Below are 18,469 nucleotides of genomic sequence, written 5' to 3' on the forward strand. Positions count from 1 at the left end.
TACATTAGAGGTGTCCTACATTACGGGCGTCTTAGTACATTAGAGGTGTCCTACATTACGGACATCTTAGTACATTAGAGGTGTCCTACATTACAGGCGTCTTAGTACATTAGAGGTGTCCTACATTACGGACATCTTAGTACATTAGAGGTGTCCTACATTACAGGCGTCTTAGTACATTAGAGGTGTCCTACATTACGGACATCTTAGTACATTAGAGGTGTCCTACATTACTGGCGTCTTAGTACATTAGAGGTGTCCTACATTACAGGCGTCTTAGTACATTAGAGGTGTCCTACATTACAGGCGTCTTAGTACATTAGAGGTGTCCTACATTACGGGTGTCTTAGTACATTAGAGGTGTCCTACATTACGGGCGTCTTAGTACATTAGAGGTGTCCTACATTACGGACATCTTAGTACATTAGAGGTGTCCTACATTACAGGCGTCTTAGTACATTAGAGGTGTCCTACATTACGGGTGTCTTAGTACATTAGAGGTGTCCTACATTACGGGCGTCTTAGTACATTAGAGGTGTCCTACATTACGGGTGTCTTAGTACATTAGAGGTGTCCTACATTACGGACATCTTAGTACATTAGAGGTGTCCTACATTACGGGCGTCTTAGTACATTAGAGGTGTCCTACATTACGGACATCTTAGTACATTAGAGGTGTCCTACATTACAGGCGTCTTAGTACATTAGAGGTGTCCTACATTACGGACATCTTAGTACATTAGAGGTGTCCTACATTACAGGCGTCTTAGTACATTAGAGGTGTCCTACATTACGGACATCTTAGTACATTAGAGGTGTCCTACATTACTGGCGTCTTAGTACATTAGAGGTGTCCTACATTACAGGCGTCTTAGTACATTAGAGGTGTCCTACATTATGGACATCTTAGTACATTAGAGGTGTCCTACATTACAGGCGTCTTAGTACATTAGAGGTGTCCTACATTACGGGTGTCTTAGTACATTAGAGGTGTCCTACATTACGGGCGTCTTAGTACATTAGAGGTGTCCTACATTACAGACATCTTAGTACATTAGAGGTGTCCTACATTACGGACGTCTTAGTACATTAGAGGTGTCCTACATTACGGACATCTTAGTACATTAGAGGTGTCCTACATTACGGACATCTTAGTACATTAGAGGTGTCCTACATTACAGGCGTCTTAGTACATTAGAGGTGTCCTACATTACGGGCGTCTTAGTACATTAGAGGTGTCCTACATTACAGGCGTCTTAGTACATTAGAGGTGTCCTACATTACGGGCGTCTTAGTACATTAGAGGTGTCCTACATTACGGGCGTCTTAGTACATTAGAGGTGTCCTACATTACGGTCGTCTTAGTACATTGTTCTACGACCAGTGCATCATCAGTCGAAACACAGAAGTGAATTTGGTCTTTCTATATTGATCTCAATATTGAATACAGAAGGAAGTTTTGGGATGTGTACCCAAGTTTCCTGGGGGAGACTGTGCTGGTTCACCCTTTACATGCTCCCTCACGTGGACTGGACAACTGCTTTCATAATGCCTTATACCGCTTCCCTCCTGAGAATCACCTCTGTGTTGCCCGAGCCCGTCTTATATTGGGACCGTCTTAGGTCAGAACCATGAGCAGCCAGTTCCTGAGTTTACCTCAGAAGTGACAGGTCAGAGTTAATCAATGCCTCCGTCCACCCCCTGTATGAGGAAAGGCAAGAAGAGGGGAAAAGGCGCTCATAGGGTGGTATGTACGTGATGGAGAGGGTCGTTTTGGAGAAATTCAGGCTCACCCTGTGTGGTTGTGCTATCGTAGGCACAACACTAGTGTACGTCGGTGATAGTGGAGGGTCGGTGCTAACAGTGTCGTCTGGTCCTCACTTGGATGGGTTGCCAGCCCTTGTGAGGTGTACAATAAAATGGGAGGGGATGGGACCCATGAGAGGTCCGCACCCTTGGTAGAGACACCGTCGGTGCAACTGTGCGACCAGGTCAGTATCTGATACACACTGTTCTTTATTTCAAGGTCGACAACGCGTTTCGGAGCAGACAGTGCTCCTTTTTCAAGTCTAAAAGGACACAATGTGCATAAACAAACATTTGGAAAACATGTAGATACAGAGCATTAAAAGTAACTGACAAGGTTAATAGAAAATAAAACTAATAAATAAAAGCAGTTAACACAATAAATAATCGTGACCTGACGCTTGGTCATAGTTACAGTAAAACAATTCATAGTAGTTGATCATTGCTTGTAGGTAATAATAGAAGTAATTATTTAATGTCTGATAAATCAGCTGGAAGGGTTACACATTTGAGATTGAAGAATTTATATTGGAAAAATGACTGAATTTGCACAACACCATGCATACTGAATGATCAACTACTATGAATTGTTTTACTGTAACTATGACCAAGCGTCAGGTCTCGATTATTTATCTTGTTAACTGCTTTTATTTATTAGTTTTATCTTATATTAACCTTGTCAGTTACTTTTAATGCTCTGTATCTACATTTTTTCCAAATGTTTGTTTATGCACATTGTGTCCTTTTAGACTTGAAGCAGGAGCACTGTCTGCTCCGAAACGCGTTGTCTACCTTGAAATAAAGAAAAGTGTGTATCAAATACTGACCTGGTCGCACAGTTGCACCGACAGTGTCTCTACCAAGGGTGTGGACCTCTCATGGGTCCCATCCCCTCCCATTTTATTACCCCCTGTATGAGACCATGGAGGGACGGGAGGGCGACCCTCAGACATCTCAGGAGGCTTCTCTTACATGATACGGTCACATTGATGGGGTCGCTGAGGTTGGAGCTGACCGGGTTCTCGATGCGGCAGGTGTAGGACCCATTGTAAATCTCAGATATCGGGGTGAAGTCGAGGGATGATTCGCTGCAGGACACATGGGGCCCGATGCATATAGGCGTCTGGTCTCGGTAGAAGGTGTAAGTGGTCACATTCTCAGTCTGACCCCCGGCGTCACACAGGAAGGTCACATTGGTGCCATTGACGACATACATGGAGTCCGATCCAATCCTGAGGACGGGTTTATCCAGAGGAGCTGAGAAGAGAGAAGAACACGTCAGTCATTACCAGCCGTCCGCCATATACCATTCTACCTCCTGCAGCTCTTCAGATTTAACCCCTTAAGGGCACAGCTCTGAGCTTTACATCTGACACGTGTCACTCAATGCGCCCATATTTTTGGAATATTTTTACTTTGATTCTAAGAAGGATCCAATTAAAATATTAATCTTTATTATCCAATATTTTACTGTGTCAGGTGCGCATGGAGCGCGTCTGTCGTGGAATGCTAGCTCCGCCCCTTCTCACACCTCCGTGATCCGGAGGGGGGAAGATGCTGGGGGAGACGCCGCATGTGTGAGCTAGTGCGGCTCGGTCGCCCCAGCTGGATTGAGACGCAGTGAGGTCAGCGGTGGCTCATCCTGGTCTCCCGCGTCTTCCCGTCCTGTTGGTGGTAGAGGTTGGTTGGGTACATTGGAAGATATTGCAGCTGGCACTGGGACACTTCAGAGGAAGAGCAGGGCTGTCGGCTCTCATCACGTCTGGCACGCTAAGGCTACCTGCACACTCGTGTCGGATCCGGCAATCCGTATATAAACGGAAAGCTTTGTTTTCTAGATCCGGTGAAATACCAGATCCGTCTCGTCCGGTATCATCTGGAATAACGGATCCGGTATTAAATATTTTTTTTTAAAGATCAAAAGAGAAACCCACTCCTCCTACATCCCGGTGCATGCGCAGACCGGAAATTACTGGAACACTTGGTACCGGATCCGGCAATAATATATCTCTATGGAAAATAATGCCAAATCCGGCAAGTGCGGTATTGTTCTGGGAGTATGGCCGGAAAAAATACTGCAGCATTCTGCGGTACGTTGTCCGGTGAAATACCGTACAAGGGACAGAACAGAAGACGTCCTGATACATCCTGAACGGATTGCTCTCCATTCAGAATGCATTAGGGCAAAACTGATGCGTTTTTTTTGTGGTATTGAGCCCCTTTACCGTATTTCAATACCGGAAAACAATAACGCTAGTGTGAAAGTACCGCAAGTGGTGGGGGCACAAATCATAAGAGGAAGAGACGAGGAAAATATGTGTAAAGAGGGAGGAGAGAGAAAGATCTTTTGTTTGCATTGAGCTAAGAAAGACGACGTCTCTGTTTGCAACTTTGTATCTGACTGTTTCAATGCATCCGTTTTCTCTCCTCTAGTTACTGAATCACAGAATTACTAATTACTGTGTTCTGGATCTCTCATTATCTCTCTATTCTCTACCCCCTATTTTTGGAGAAAATAACCTGTTTTTGGGACTTTGACCCCTCTACAGACGGCTGCAATCATTTTTCCAACCTACCACCTAACTAAGGGCTTGTTCACACGAAGGTAAGGGCTCCGTGCCCGTGCTGCGGGCCGCATACGGTGGTTCCGCAATACACGGGTCACCAGCCGTGTGCATTCACTTGAATGGGCCCACAAATCCGGAGATGTGGTCCAGAACGGAAGCACGGAACGGAACCCCACAGAAGCACTACGGAATGGTTCTGTGGTGTTCCGTTCCATGCTTCCGTTGCACAAAAACTTGTTCTATCTTTTTGCGGAATGGACGAATCGCGGACCCCATTTAAGTCAATGGGTCTGCGATCTGCATGTGGCTGCCCCACAGTCGGTGCCCGTCCATTGCAGTCCGCAATTGCGGTCCACAGCACGGGCACGGAGCCCTTACGTTCGTGTGAACAAGCCCTAACAGTGCACTAAATCTGGACTGACACGTTTTTAACCAGCATATCTATTAACAGACCTGAACTTTGCATCGGTTATTTAATCCCCTGCTGAAAATGCCACCGAAGAAAAGAGATGATTAACATGGATCTAACACTGACAATGCTAACCGGCGATCAGCCACGGGCGTGGGGTCCGATACAAGACAGAAACAGAACGCTTTAAGTAAACACCTGACGCCTCATCCTCTCCACTAAGACCCCTAATCAGATAGGGGGAGGGGTAGAGTTTGGTTTGGAAGAAAGTAGACATTTTGATGCCCTTGAAGGGAAAGTATTGGAGCGAGAAAAAGGAGACTCTGACCCAAAAATGGTGAAAGAAATTCTATCTGCGGTTACAAGGTTAGAGATTGTGATGGGGAAGGTGGCCATACAGATCGGGGGCTCCAGACAGACGTGACCTTAATTAGAGATGATTTGACAAAAATGAGGGACCGCATGCAGGAATTGGGAAGTAGACTGTCACCGGTGGAAGATTTATTATTTATTCTGGAGACAGATGTAGTATCAAGAAAAGAAATGATTGCTGATAGTTAATAGATAGAGAAGACCGAGCAAAAAGGAAAAATCAGAGATGGGTGGGAATACCAGAGGGAGCGGAAGGCTCGGACTGTCTCGGTTTTATGGAAAAATGGATACTGGAGAATTGTAAACCTGGGACGCTGTTTAATTCCTTAATTATTGAGAGAGCGCAGAGAAAACCGGAAGAATACCCAACAACAATTGTGACAAAGATTGTTTCATACAGATGCATGTTAATGGAGCTCTCTGTTTATATAGAATGGGGAGCAAAATGGGGGGGGGGGGTTGGGGAGTGGGATTATGTTCTCCCGAGAGAGAGAGAGGGTTGCTGTTGTTGTTTTTTTTCTTTGTTTTATTTAATGATTATTAGAGTTATTTCTGTTAATATACGCGGGTTAAGAGAAAAGTTAAAAAGATTTGCTGTTTTTGACTGGATGGGCAGGTACTTGCCGGCCATCATCTGCCTTCAGGAAACACCTGGACAAAGAATTGTTAAATAGTTTAGAAAAAAGATGGCTAGGAGCACGATACCCTGCAATGCACACATCATATTCACGGGGAGTATCTATTTTAGTACATAATAAAGTTAATGTTCAGTACATTGCATGTAAGGCGGACGGCAGCGGCAGGTCTCTCTTCTTACAGTGTAGAGTAAATGATATACGGATGGTAATAGCAAACATATATATAATTATTGTATAATTATATGATTGTGTATTATTAGCAGCGGGGGTTATAATACTGTGCTGGACCCGAGCACAGATCGATTATTCAAAGGTTTATATCAGAATACGGACTTCACCAGGTTACTATTGGAATTTGGCGTTTATATAATCCTAGAATTAAGGTGTTCTCCTGGAACTCAAGGACGCGTCCGTCCTGGTCGAGGATAGATGCCGTCCTTGGTAATAGGAAACTGCTGGAAAGGAATGAAATAACTGTAAAGTATGTTCCTATGTTTATGTCATTGCGCAATTGTAATGGGGATTGGGTCCATGGGAAAAGCAGAACCTTAAGGGTTTATATTTAATCCCCATTGGTTTAATTTGTTGATTGATAAGAACTGTATTACGGAGGAATTGAAGTCTATTTTCTGTATTAATAGGGATTCTGCTAAGAAACAGTGGATTTGGGATGTGGCAAAGGCATTCCTGAGGGGAATATTATGTAAGCAAGTAATTCATTGGGAAAAAAAAGTAAATGATAAAACTCAGAGTTTAGAACAAAAATTAAAGGATGCCCAAAAACTCTGTCCAGGAGACCCCTCATTGGAAAATTTGGGAAATTGGGAAAAATTAAAAAAAAATGGTTAAAGACATACGTATGGAAAAATACAAACATCCATGTTTTTCAGGGGGGTAAGGTCTTTTGCAGAGGGAGAAAAAGTGGGTAAGCTTTTGGCAAACATCATTATTAATCAACAGAAAAAAAAGTTGGATAGGTCCATTAAAAAATAACAATGGGCAAATAGTAAAATCCCCAGAACAGATTAGTATTTTATTTGGTAAATATTTTGAAGAACTGTATAAATCAAAAATTAGATATAAAAAGGGAAGAATTATGTCAGTACTTGGATGGTATTCCCTTCGGGAAGCTTGTGGAAATTCATAAGATTCACTTGGAAGAAAATATAAAGCTGGATGAGTTAGTGGGAGCCTTAAATTCAACTAAAGATACAAAAGCTCCGGAGGGGAAGGGCTTCCATATGGGGTATACAAGGAATTTAGTTCAGTTCTTCTCCTGGAATTATTGGAGACCCTTGTTGAGGCCAAGAGATCAAATAAAATACCTGAATCAATGGAAGAAGTAACAGTAGTTTTGATTCCTAAACCAGAAAAGGATCCATTAAATCTAGAGTCGTATAGACCATGTAGAATACTGATATCAAGGTATTAGCCAAGGTATTAGCAGATGGGTTAACAAAAGTAATAAAAACAATAATAAAAGAGGATCAAACAGGGTTTATTCCTGGGCGATTGGTATATTCTAATATTTCTAAAACTGAGTCTGCTTATATAGAACCTACCAGTGGCCATTTGGCTCCAGGAGAAGTATATGGTGGGTTCAGCATGCATGTTGGTACTTGCATCCCTGGATCCGATGAAAGCTGTAATGGCACCGGACGGGGTTAAAAGCAGAGTGTACTTGGCTTGCATGCTGACCTGCATTCCCTGGACTTTATGTGGCTGTCATGGCCCATAAACAGGTAGGAACTAGTGTTAGGGACTAGTGTTGAGCGAACAGTTCGAGCATAGTTCGGGTCCGTACCGAATTTTGGGGTGTTCGTGACACGGACCCGAACCCGAACTTTTTCGTAAAAGTTCGGGTTCGGGTTCGTCGTTCGGCATGTATTTTGGCGCATTTTGAAAGGCTGCAAAGCAGCCAATCAACATGCATCATACTACTTGCCCTAAGATGCCATCGCAGCCATGCCTACTATTGGCAAGGCTGTGATTGGCCAAGTGCAGCATGTGACTCCGCCTCTTTATAAGCTTGTGCGCACGTCGGGACGTGCTCACTCCCGATGTGAATAGAACAGGGATAGACGCAGCTGATGCTAGGGCGAGAATAGGCAGGGATAATTGAATAACTGGAAGCAAATTTCTCTCCTCCACCTGTGATTCATCTGAACAACTGCAGCTGAGCTGCTTTTTTGATAGGGATTGGCTATTTTTAGAGTGGCCAGAGTGATTTTTCCATCCACATGTACCTGGGCTGACCGCCGGCCGCCATTTTGCGACTTGTAGTGCTGCAGCAGAAGCTGCCACAGTGTGCATTCCAAAGCTCCAAACAAGTCAGACATCTACACCTGGGATTCAGACCAATAGCGATTTAGCAGCACAGTCCAAGGCTATTTTTTTTAAAGGTTGTGCAGACCATTTTGTGGCACATGTTACTGGGCTGATAGGCGGCGGCCATCTTGGGACTAGTGCTGCAGCACAATCTCTCCCAACGTCCATTAATCACTTGTAATAGTGGTCTGTGCCATAGAAATCCTACATCAGGGACTTGGGTGTGCTTGTGTCACCCCTACTAATACCAGTCCACCTGTAATCCATACAGTGAAAAGCCATAAAGTATTCCAGTGAGGGAATTTTTTTTTTATTTAAAAAAGGCCAAGTTAGTTTATCTGGCGTTCAATATACTAGATACAGTTAGGCCTGCGTTTCATACATCTGGAATTAGCAAACTAATGTGCTGGGGTTGGGAAAACATATATGTACCCATACTAGAATCTGTCAAAGAAAGCGGTACTCACATATAACAGTCATTCCATCTGTAATCCATACAGTCAAAAGACTGAAAGTATTCCAGTGAGGGGATTTTGCTTATAAAAAATAATATATTTCATTGTGGTGCGAGTTGAATCGCAACAATGAAGAAAAATACTATTAAGGGACGAGGACGCGGTCGTGGTGGTGTCCGTGGAGCCTCTGTTGCTGGTAGAGGACGTGGCCGTTCGGCCCCAGGCGCACACAGTAGGGAACGAACTCCCTCAACTAGCCGGCAGAATGTACCGCAATATCTCGTGGGGCCCAATGACGCTCTTAGGATGGTAAGGCCTGAGCAGGTACAGGCATTAATCGATTGGGTGGCCGACAGTGCTTCCAGCACGTTCACCACATGGTCTTCCACCCAGTCTTCTGCGGAAAGCGCACAGGTGGCACCTGAAAACCAAGCCCATCAGTCTGTCACATCACCCCCAAGCATATCAGGGAAACGGTCTGAGCCACAAGTTATGCAGCAGTCTCTTCTTCTGTTTGAAGACTCTGCTTCCAGGGTTTCCCAGGGGCGTCCACCTAGCCCTTCCCCAGTGGAGGAAGACATACCATGCACTGACGCACAACCACTTATGTCTCCAGATGAAGAGGACATGGGAATACCACCACAGCAGAGTCACCGACTCTCTGATGATGACGAAACACAGGTGCCCACTGCCGCGTCTTTTTGCAGTGTGCAGACTGAACAGGAGGAGGTCAGGGAGGGAGACTGGGTGGAAGACGATGCAGAGGACGATGAGGTCTTAGACCCCACATGGACTGAAGGTCGTGGCGATGACTTTCACAGTTCAGAGGAAGAGGTAGTGGTGAGACCGAGACAACAGCGAAGCCAAAGAGGGAGCAGGGGGCCAAAGCAGACGAGCCGCCGCCCCCAGAGTTCGCCTGCTACTGGACATCGCCAACAGGGACCCAGCCCCACAAAGGCAGCTTCAAAGAGTTCCCTGGCATGGCACTTCTTTAAACAATGTCCTACCGACAAGACCCGAGTGACTTGCACGCTCTGCCATCAGAGCCTGAGGCGAGGCATTAACGTTCTGAACCTCAGCACAACCTGCATGACCAGGCATCTACATGCAAAGCATGAACTGCAGTGGAGTACACACCTTAAAAACCAGGCACTCGCTGAGGCTCCCCCTGCTCCCTCTACCGCTGCTGCCTCGGCTTCCGCCTCGAGAGGAATGTTGCCACCTGCCGAGCAGCAAACAGAGGATGTGCCACCGACACCACCACCACCGCCACCGTCAACTAGCGTCTCCACTATATCACACAGCAGCGTTCAGCTCTCAATATCTCAAACCTTAGAGAGGAAGCGCAAATTCCCCCCGAGTCACCCTCGAGCCCTTGGCCTGAACGCCAGCATTTCTAAACTGCTGGCCTTTGAAATGCTGTCATTCCGGCTGGTGGACACAGACAGCTTCAAACAGCTGATGGCCATGGCTGTCCCGCAGTATGTGGTTCCCAGCCGCCACTACTTCTCCAAGACAGCCGTGCCTTCCCTGCACATGCAAGTGTCCGATAAAATCAAGTGTGCACTGCGCAACGCCATTTGTGGCAAGGTCCACCTAACCACAGATACGTGGACCAGTAAGCACGGCCAGGGACGCTATATCTCACTAACTGCACACTGGATGAATGTAGTGGCGGCTGGGCCCCCGGCGGACAGTTCCTTGGCGCACGTCCTTCCGCCCCCTAGGATCGCAGGGCATCATTCTCTGCCTCCTGTAGCCTCCTCCTCCTACTCGGCTTCCTCCTCCACTGCTTCCACCAGCTCATCCGGTCAGCCACACACCTTCACCACCAACTTCAGCACAGCCCGGGGTAAACGTCAGCAGGCCATTCTGAAACTCATATGTTTGGGGGACAGGCCCCACAGCGCAAAGGAGTTGTGGCGGGGTATTGAACAACAGACCGACGAGTGGTTTCTGCCGGTGGGCCTCAAGCCAGGCCTGGTGGTATGCGATAATGGGCGAAATCTCGTGGCAGCTCTGGGACTAGCCGGTTTGACGCACATCCCTTGCCTGGCGCATGTGCTGAACTTGGTGGTGCAGAGGTTCATTCACCACTACCCCAACATGTCAGAGCTGCTGCATAAAGTGCGGGCCGTCTGTGCGCGCTTCCACCGTTCACATCCTGCCGCTGCTCGCCTGTCTGCGCTACAGCGGAACTTCGGCCTTCCCGCTCACCGCCTCATATGCGACGTGCCCACCCGGTGGAACTCCACCTTGCACATGCTGGAGAGACTGTGCGAGCAGCAGCAGGCCATAGTGGAGTTTCAGCTGCAGCACGCTCGCGTCAGTCGTACTGCCGAACAGCACCACTTCACCACCAATGATTGGGCCTCCATGCGAGACCTGTGCGCCCTGCTGCGCTGTTTCGAGTACTCCACCAACATGGCCAGTGGCGATGACACTGTTATCAGCGTTACAATACCACTTCTATGTCTCCTTGAGAAAACACTTAGGGCAATGATGTTAGAGGAGGTGGCCCAGGTGGAGGAGGTGGAGGAGGATGAGGGCTCGTTTCTAACACTTTCGGGCCAGTCTGTTCGAAGTGGCTCAGAGGGAGGTTTGTTTAAGCAGCAGAGGACAGGTTCACAAGTCGCCAGCCAAGGCACTGTACTGGAGGACGAGGAGGATGAGGAGGAGGAGGTGGAGGGGGACGAGGATGACGCAAGTTCACAGCGGGGTGGCAGCCCAGGCCCATCACTGGTGCGTGGCTGGGGGGATACGGTGGACGATGACGATACGCCTCCCACAGAGGACAGCTTGTCCTTACCCATGGGTAGCCTGGCCCACATGAGCGAATATATGCTCCAATGCCTGCGCAACGACAGCAGAGTTGCCCACGTTTTAACGTGTGCAGACTACTGGGTGGCCACCCTGCTGGATCCCCGGTATAAAGACAATGTGCCCACTTTAATTCCTGAACTGGAGCGCGACCGTAAGATGCGCGAGTACAAGCGCACGCTGATAGAGGCGCTCTTGAGAGCATTCCCACATGTCACAGGGGAACAGGTGGAAGGTGAAGGCAGAGGAGTGGCAAGAGGTCGCCAACGCAGCTGTGTCACGGCCAGCTCATCTGAGGGCAGGGTTAGCATGGCAGAAATGTGGAAAAGTTTTGTCTCCACGCCACAGCTATCTGCACCGACACCTGATACGGAACGTGTTAGCAGGAGGCAGCATTTCACTAACATGGTTGAACAGTATGTCTGCACACCCCTCCACATCTTGACGGATGGTTCGGCCCCATTCAACTACTGGGTTTCGAAATTGTCCACGTGGCCAGAGTTAGCATGTTATGCCTTGGAGGTGCTTTCCTGCCCGGCGGCCAGCGTTTTATCTGAACGCGTATTCAACACGGCAGGGGGCGTCATTACTGACAAGCGCAGCCGCCTGTCCACAGCCAACGTGGACAAGCTGACCTTCATAAAGATGAACCAGGCATGGATCCCACAGGACCTGTCCCTCCCTTGTGCAGAGTAGTCCTTATTAACTGCCTAAAACATGTCTTGTTGTGCTACGGGCCACTTCTTTATTTGATACAAATTTTATGAAACCCACAGTTGAATGAAACTCTTCTCTGTCTGGGCGCCGGGGCCTAACCAGATGAAAGTGGCCGGTTAAACTAACGGGTGACATGAAGCCATAACCTCTGCCATGCTACCTCTGTCTTCTGTCTGGGTGCTGAGGCCTAAGTCAAATAAAGCGGTCTTCTGCTGTGCTGGGGGATATGAAGCTAATCTCTGACCTCTCTCCTCTGTCTGGGTCCAAAGGCCTAAATCACTGAAAGAGGCCTTCTCCTGTGGTGTGTGATATGATGCCAGAATATGTGCTGTGGGGCCTCTCTCCTCTTCCTGGGTGCAGGGGTCAAATAAACTAAATTGTGGCCTACTCCTGTGGTGGTTGATATGATGCCTGATTCTCTGATGTGGAACCTCTCTCCTCTTCCTGGGTGCAGGGGTCAAAGTAACTCAATGGTGGCTTCTCCTGTGGTGGCTGATATGATGCCAGAATATGTGCTGTGGTGCCTCTCTCCTCTGTCTGGGTCCAAAGGCCTAAATCACTGAAAGAGGCCTTCTCCTGTGGTGTGTGATATGATGCCTGAATATGTGCTGTGGTGCCTCTCTCCTCTTCCTGGGTGCGGGGGTCAAAGTAACTCAATGGTGGCTTCTCCTGTGGTGGCTGATATGATGCCAGAATATGTGCTGTGGTGCCTCTCTCCTCTTCCTGGGTGCGGGGGTCAAAGTAACTCAATGGTGGCTTCTCTTGTGGTGGCTGATATGATGCCAGAATATGTGCTGTGGGGCCTCTCTCCTCTTCCTGGGTGCAGGGGTCAAAGTAACTCAATGGTGGCTTCTCCTGTGGTGGTTAGTATGATGCCAGAATATGTGCTGTGGGGCCTCTCTCCTCTTCCTGGGTGCAGGGGTCAAAGTAACTCAATGGTGGCTTCTCCTGTGGTGGCTGATATGATGCCAGAATATGTGCTGTGGTGCCTCTCTCCTCTTCCTGGGTGCGGGGGTCAAAGTAACTCAATGGTGGCTTCTCCTGTGGTGGCTGATATGATGCCAGAATATGTGCTGTGGGGCCTCTCTCCTCTTCCTGGGTGCAGGGGTCAAAGTAACTCAATGGTGGCTTCTCCTGTGGTGGTTAGTATGATGCCAGAATATGTGCTGTGGGGCCTCTCTCCTCTTCCTGGGTGCAGGGGTCAAAGTAACTCAATGGTGGCTTCTCCTGTGGTGGCTGATATGATGCCAGAATATGTGCTGTGGTGCCTCTCTCCTCTTCCTGTGTGCGGGGGTCAAAGTAACTCAATGGTGGCTTCTCCTGTGGTGGCTGATATGATGCCAGAATATGTGCTGTGGGGCCTCTCTCCTCTTCCTGGGTGCAGGGGTCAAAGTAACTCAATGGTGGCTTCTCCTGTGGTGGTTAGTATGATGCCAGAATATGTGCTGTGGGGCCTCTCTCCTCTTCCTGGGTGCAGGGGTCAAAGTAACTCAATGGTGGCTTCTCCTGTGGTGGCTGATATGATGCCAGAATATGTGCTGTGGTGCCTCTCTCCTCTTCCTGTGTGCGGGGGTCAAAGTAACTCAATGGTGGCTTCTCCTGTGGTGGCTGATATGATGCCAGAATATGTGCTGTGGGGCCTCTCTCCTCTTCCTGGGTGCAGGGGTCAAAGTAACTCAATGGTGGCTTCTCCTGTGCTGATTGATATAAAGCTGATGGTTGTGCCATCTGACATGGTTGCCAGGGTCTGATTCAATGGGGGCCTACTCCTGTGGTGGGTGATCTAAATGCCTGATTCTCTGCTGTGAAACCTCTCTCCTCCGTCTGGGTGTAGGGGTCAAAGTCTTTCAAAGTCGCCTTCTCCTGTGCTGATTGATATGAAGCTGATGGTTGTGCCATCTGACATGGTTGCCGGGGTCCCATTAAATTGTGGCCTACTCCTGTGGTGGTTGATATGATGCCTGATTCTCTGATGTGGAACCTCTCTCCTCTGTTTGGGTGAAGGGGTCAAAGTAACTAAATGGTGGCTTCTCCTGTGGTGGCTGATATGATGCCAGAATATGTGCTGTGGGGCCTCTCTCCTCTTCCTGGGTGCAGGGGTCAAAGTAACTCAATGGTGGCTTCTCCTGTGGTGGCTGATATGATGCCAGAATATGTGCTGTGGTGCCTCTCTCCTCTTCCTGGGTGCGGGGGTCAAAGTAACTCAATGGTGGCTTCTCCTGTGGTGGCTGATATGATGCCAGAATATGTGCTGTGGTGCCTCTCTCCTCTTCCTGGGTGCGGGGGTCAAAGTAACTCAATGGTGGCTTCTCCTGTGGTGGCTGATATGATGCCAGAATATGTGCTGTGGTGCCTCTCTCCTCTTCCTGGGTGAAGGGGTCAAAGTAACTAAATGGTGGCTTCTCCTGTGGTGGTTGATATGATGCCTGATTCTCTGCTGTGAAACCTCTCTCCTCCATCTGGGTGTAGGGGTCAAAGTCTTTCAAAGTCGCCTTCTCCTGTGCTGATTGATATAAAGCTGATGGTTGTGCCATCTGACATGGTTGCCAGGGTCTGATTCAATGGGGGCCTACTCCTGTAGTGGGTGATCTAAATGCCTGATTCTCTGCTGTGAAACCTCTCTCCTCCGTCTGGGTGTAGGGGTCAAAGTCTTTCAAAGTCGCCTTCTCCTGTGCTGATTGATATGAAGCTGATGGTTGTGCCATCTTACATGGTTGCCGGGGTCCCATTAAATTGGGGCCTACTCCTGTGGTGGGTGATCTAAATGCCTGATTCTCTGCTTTGAAACCTCTCTCCTCCGTCCGGGTGTAGGGGTCAAAGTCTGTCAAAGTCGCCTTCTCCTGTGCTGATTGATATAAAGCTTATGCTTGTGCCATCTGACATGGTTGCCGGGGTCTGATTCAATGGTGGCCTACTCCTGTGGTGGGTGATCTAAATGCCTGATTCTCTGCTGTGTAACCTCTCTCCTCCGTCTGGGTGTAGGGGTCAAAGTAACTAAATGGTGGCCTACTCCTGTGGTGGGTGATATGATGCCTGGTTCTCTGCTGTGGGACCTCTCTCCTTTGTCTGGGTGCTGTGGTCAAAATAATAGTAAGTGACCTTCTCCATTGGTGGGTGACTTGAAGCCTGATTCTGTGCTATGGGACCTCACTCCAATTAATATTGTTTAATTTTTATTTATTTTATGTTAACTCATCATTTCCCTATCTACATTTGTTTGCAGGGGATTTAACTACATTTTGCTGCCTTTTGCAGCCCTCTAGCCCTTTCCGGGTGTGTTTTACAGCCTTTTTAGTGCCCAAAAGTTCGGGTCCCCATTGACTTCTATGGGGTTCGGGTTCGGGATGAAGCTCGGGTCGAGTTCGGATCCCGAACCCGAACATTTTTCGAAAGTTCGGCCGAACTCGTCGAACCCGAACATCCAGGTGTTCGCTCAACTCTATTAGGGACCACTCCATAGAGGCGACCTTGATGCGGTGAGTGGCTTATTACGCTTTGGCCAAAATGTACACTAATGCCTCATCCAGCATAGAGGCAGGGCAGAGTGCTGGATGTAGTGTGCTATCACATTTGCATTTTCCGTTTGTATATGTATTTCGCCATAGCGATGTGCACCTACATACAGGGTTGTGCTGACCCAATCCCCCACATTTTTTCTTTGTAGCATATATTGGAGGCGTGGTGATCTCCTTGGAGTCATGCACACCTGACCAGTCAATCTGTCCTGGAGGCTGGTTTTAAAGTCAGTATAAAACTGAGTCTGCTTATATAGAACCTACCAGTAGCCATTTGGCTCCAGGAGAAGTATATGGTGGGCTCAGCGTGCATGTTGGTACTTGCATCCCTGGATCTGATGAAAGCTGTAATGGCACCGGACGGGGTTAAAAGCAGAGTGTGCTTGGCGTGCATGCTGACCTGCATTCCCTGGACTTTATGTGGCTGTCATGGCCCATAAACAGGTGGGAACTAGTGTTAGGGACCACTCATAGAGGCGACCTTGACGTGGTGAGTGGCTTATTACGCTTTGGCCAAAATGTACACCAATGCCTCATCCAGCATGGAGTCAGGGCAGAGTGCTGGATGTAGAGTCACATTTGTATTTTCCGTTTATATTCTAATATTAGAAGACTATTTATGAACATAGAAGCAAATAAAGATACAAATAGTAATAAAACAATATTGTCCCTGGATGCAGTTAAGGCTTTGGATTGTACAGAGTGGGAATATCTGTTGGAAGGTCTTAAACGTTTTGGCTTTGGGGAGTCTTCTATAGGTTGGATTCGTCCCCTAGAGCGAGGGTGGCTGTGGATGGGGTGATGTCCCTGCCCTTTGCCCTTTTAGGGGCACTTGGCAGGGTTGTTCCCTATCGCCGCTGCTCTGAGCGATAATTATTCGAGAAAATGAAAGTATTAAGGGGTCTTAATCTGGGAATGTCAGGGAGAAAATAGTATTATACGCGGATGATATTTTGTTGTTCTTAGCGAATATCGATGAGGAGATGGTGAAAGTGATGGAAGTAATTGAGAGACTTGGATATTATTCGGGACTCAAAATAAATTGGGGAAAATCACATTTGCTGTTGTTATGGGATGAGATGGTGAGAGGAGTTTTCAAGTTCACCCGATGGAGAGAGACAGAAGTTTTAGGTATTTGGGAGTAAATATTGTAAAGAATTTGATGCAATATGTTAGGTTGAATCTGTATCCTCTCTAAGATGAGTTGAAAAAAAATATACATATTTGGAAAAGGTTCCCATTATCTATGATCGGACGGAATAACTTTATAAAGATGGTTTTTCTTCCTAAGATTCTTTATGTCCTGCAATGTGCTCCAGTGTGGTCACCAATTACGGGTTTCACTATTATCAATAGATTAATGAGGGAATTTATTTGGAAAGAGGGGAATCCAAGGATAAGGTTAGAGATTTTACACTTCCAACGGGTATATATATGAGTGGGGGAATATGTCAGCTATTATGAGCTGGCACTTGAAGGATAATCAACTTAAGATGAAGGAGGCACTGGAATCGGGAATATTGGGGAGTATAAATAATGATAATTACATTTTTATGTTAATAGATCACGTTTGGAGGGAAATAAAAAAAATATGGATATTAAAAGATATACAGATTTCACTCCTATATGGAATAATATTAATTTGTGAGAAATACAGAAAATTAAATATTATGTAAATTGGGAAAATAAGAATATTTGTTTGTTATCTATTATTTGAGGGGGATCTATTAAAAGATTTTTTTAAAGAATTTGGGATTCCGAATAACGATTTTTTCAGATATTTACAGTTGAGAGAAGCAATAAATTCATCGTCAGTAGACTCCCATAAATATAAAGAAGCCCCTATGGAGGAGATGACTCAACTTTTTAATGATAGAAAGGTAAAGGGATCTGTTTCAGGAAGATATAGGTTATTGCTGAAAATTAAACAAAGCAAGATTATCTGAGCGGATAAAGAGGAATGGAAAAAAGCTATAGATGTGTTATCAGAGGACCAGTGGGAGGATGTACAGAAGAATAGATCCAAGGTCTCACTGAGGGCCTCACTTGGGGTTTCTCCATTTTTCTGTATTCATAGGTTACATAGTTACATAGTTAATACGGTTGAAAAAAGACAAACGTCCAATAAGTTCAACCAGGGGATCGGTGAGGACGCGAATCTCAGAAGGAAGTGAGACTCAGATTTCTACACGTTTTCATAAGCATTAATGTTTTTTACTTTTAAGAATTCGTCTAAACCCTTTTTAAAACTGTTCACTGTTACTGCTGTGGTTGTATCGATCCCCTCTATTGCTCAAAAAAATGGGTATAAAACCCACAGATGAGTGTCCTAGATGTGGTAGGGAGCAAGCAGGCCTTTTCCATCTGGTATGGAGATGTCCTAAATTGTTCCGATATTGGGCTGAGATAGCGGTCATTATTAAAACACTTATTGGAGTACAAATAGAGGGAGATCCATTGGCGTGTATGTTAGGAGGTATGAGGCATTGGCGGATCTATTGTTTCCAGCAAGACTCCTTATATTAAAGATGGATTAAAAAGACCCCCCTCTGTGATAGAGAGGAAGAGTGTGGGGGATTATATTATAAGGATGGAGAAAATAATATATAACAGGGGAAAAACAAATTGTTCATGTTTTTTTTTTATTTTTTTTTATTCTCTCTCTCGGGTATGGTGGGATGGGTTGGGTATATATTTGAATATTTTTTTGTGTGTAATATAATATTTTGTATGTTAATATAGAATAATAAAAATAAAAATAAATGTATTATCCAAAGTTGAAGACTCCCGTTTGAGTCACGGCGTGGTCCTGGCTGAAGCCTTGATGACAGACTGTCCGAAA

General features: G+C 46.6%; 1 protein-coding gene across 2 annotated transcripts in view; it reads right to left on the minus strand.

The window, feature by feature from the left end:
• Positions 1–3,042, minus strand: part of LOC120990732 (carcinoembryonic antigen-related cell adhesion molecule 1-like) — a 50,383-nt gene extending 47,341 nt beyond the window's left edge. For both annotated transcript variants that reach the window (XR_005776460.1, XM_040419642.1), the window contains exon 1: positions 2,779–3,042. Coding sequence is in view for 1 of the 2 variants with exons in the window: in XM_040419642.1 (XP_040275576.1) it covers positions 2,779–3,022 (244 nt within the window). In the remaining variant the exon portion in view is untranslated. The remainder of the gene's footprint in view (positions 1–2,778) is intronic.
• Positions 3,043–18,469: the final 15,427 nt, after the last annotated feature.

This window comes from Bufo bufo, chromosome 1 (assembly GCF_905171765.1).
Source record: "Bufo bufo chromosome 1, aBufBuf1.1, whole genome shotgun sequence".
In the NCBI taxonomy this organism is placed as follows: Eukaryota; Metazoa; Chordata; class Amphibia; order Anura; family Bufonidae; genus Bufo; species Bufo bufo.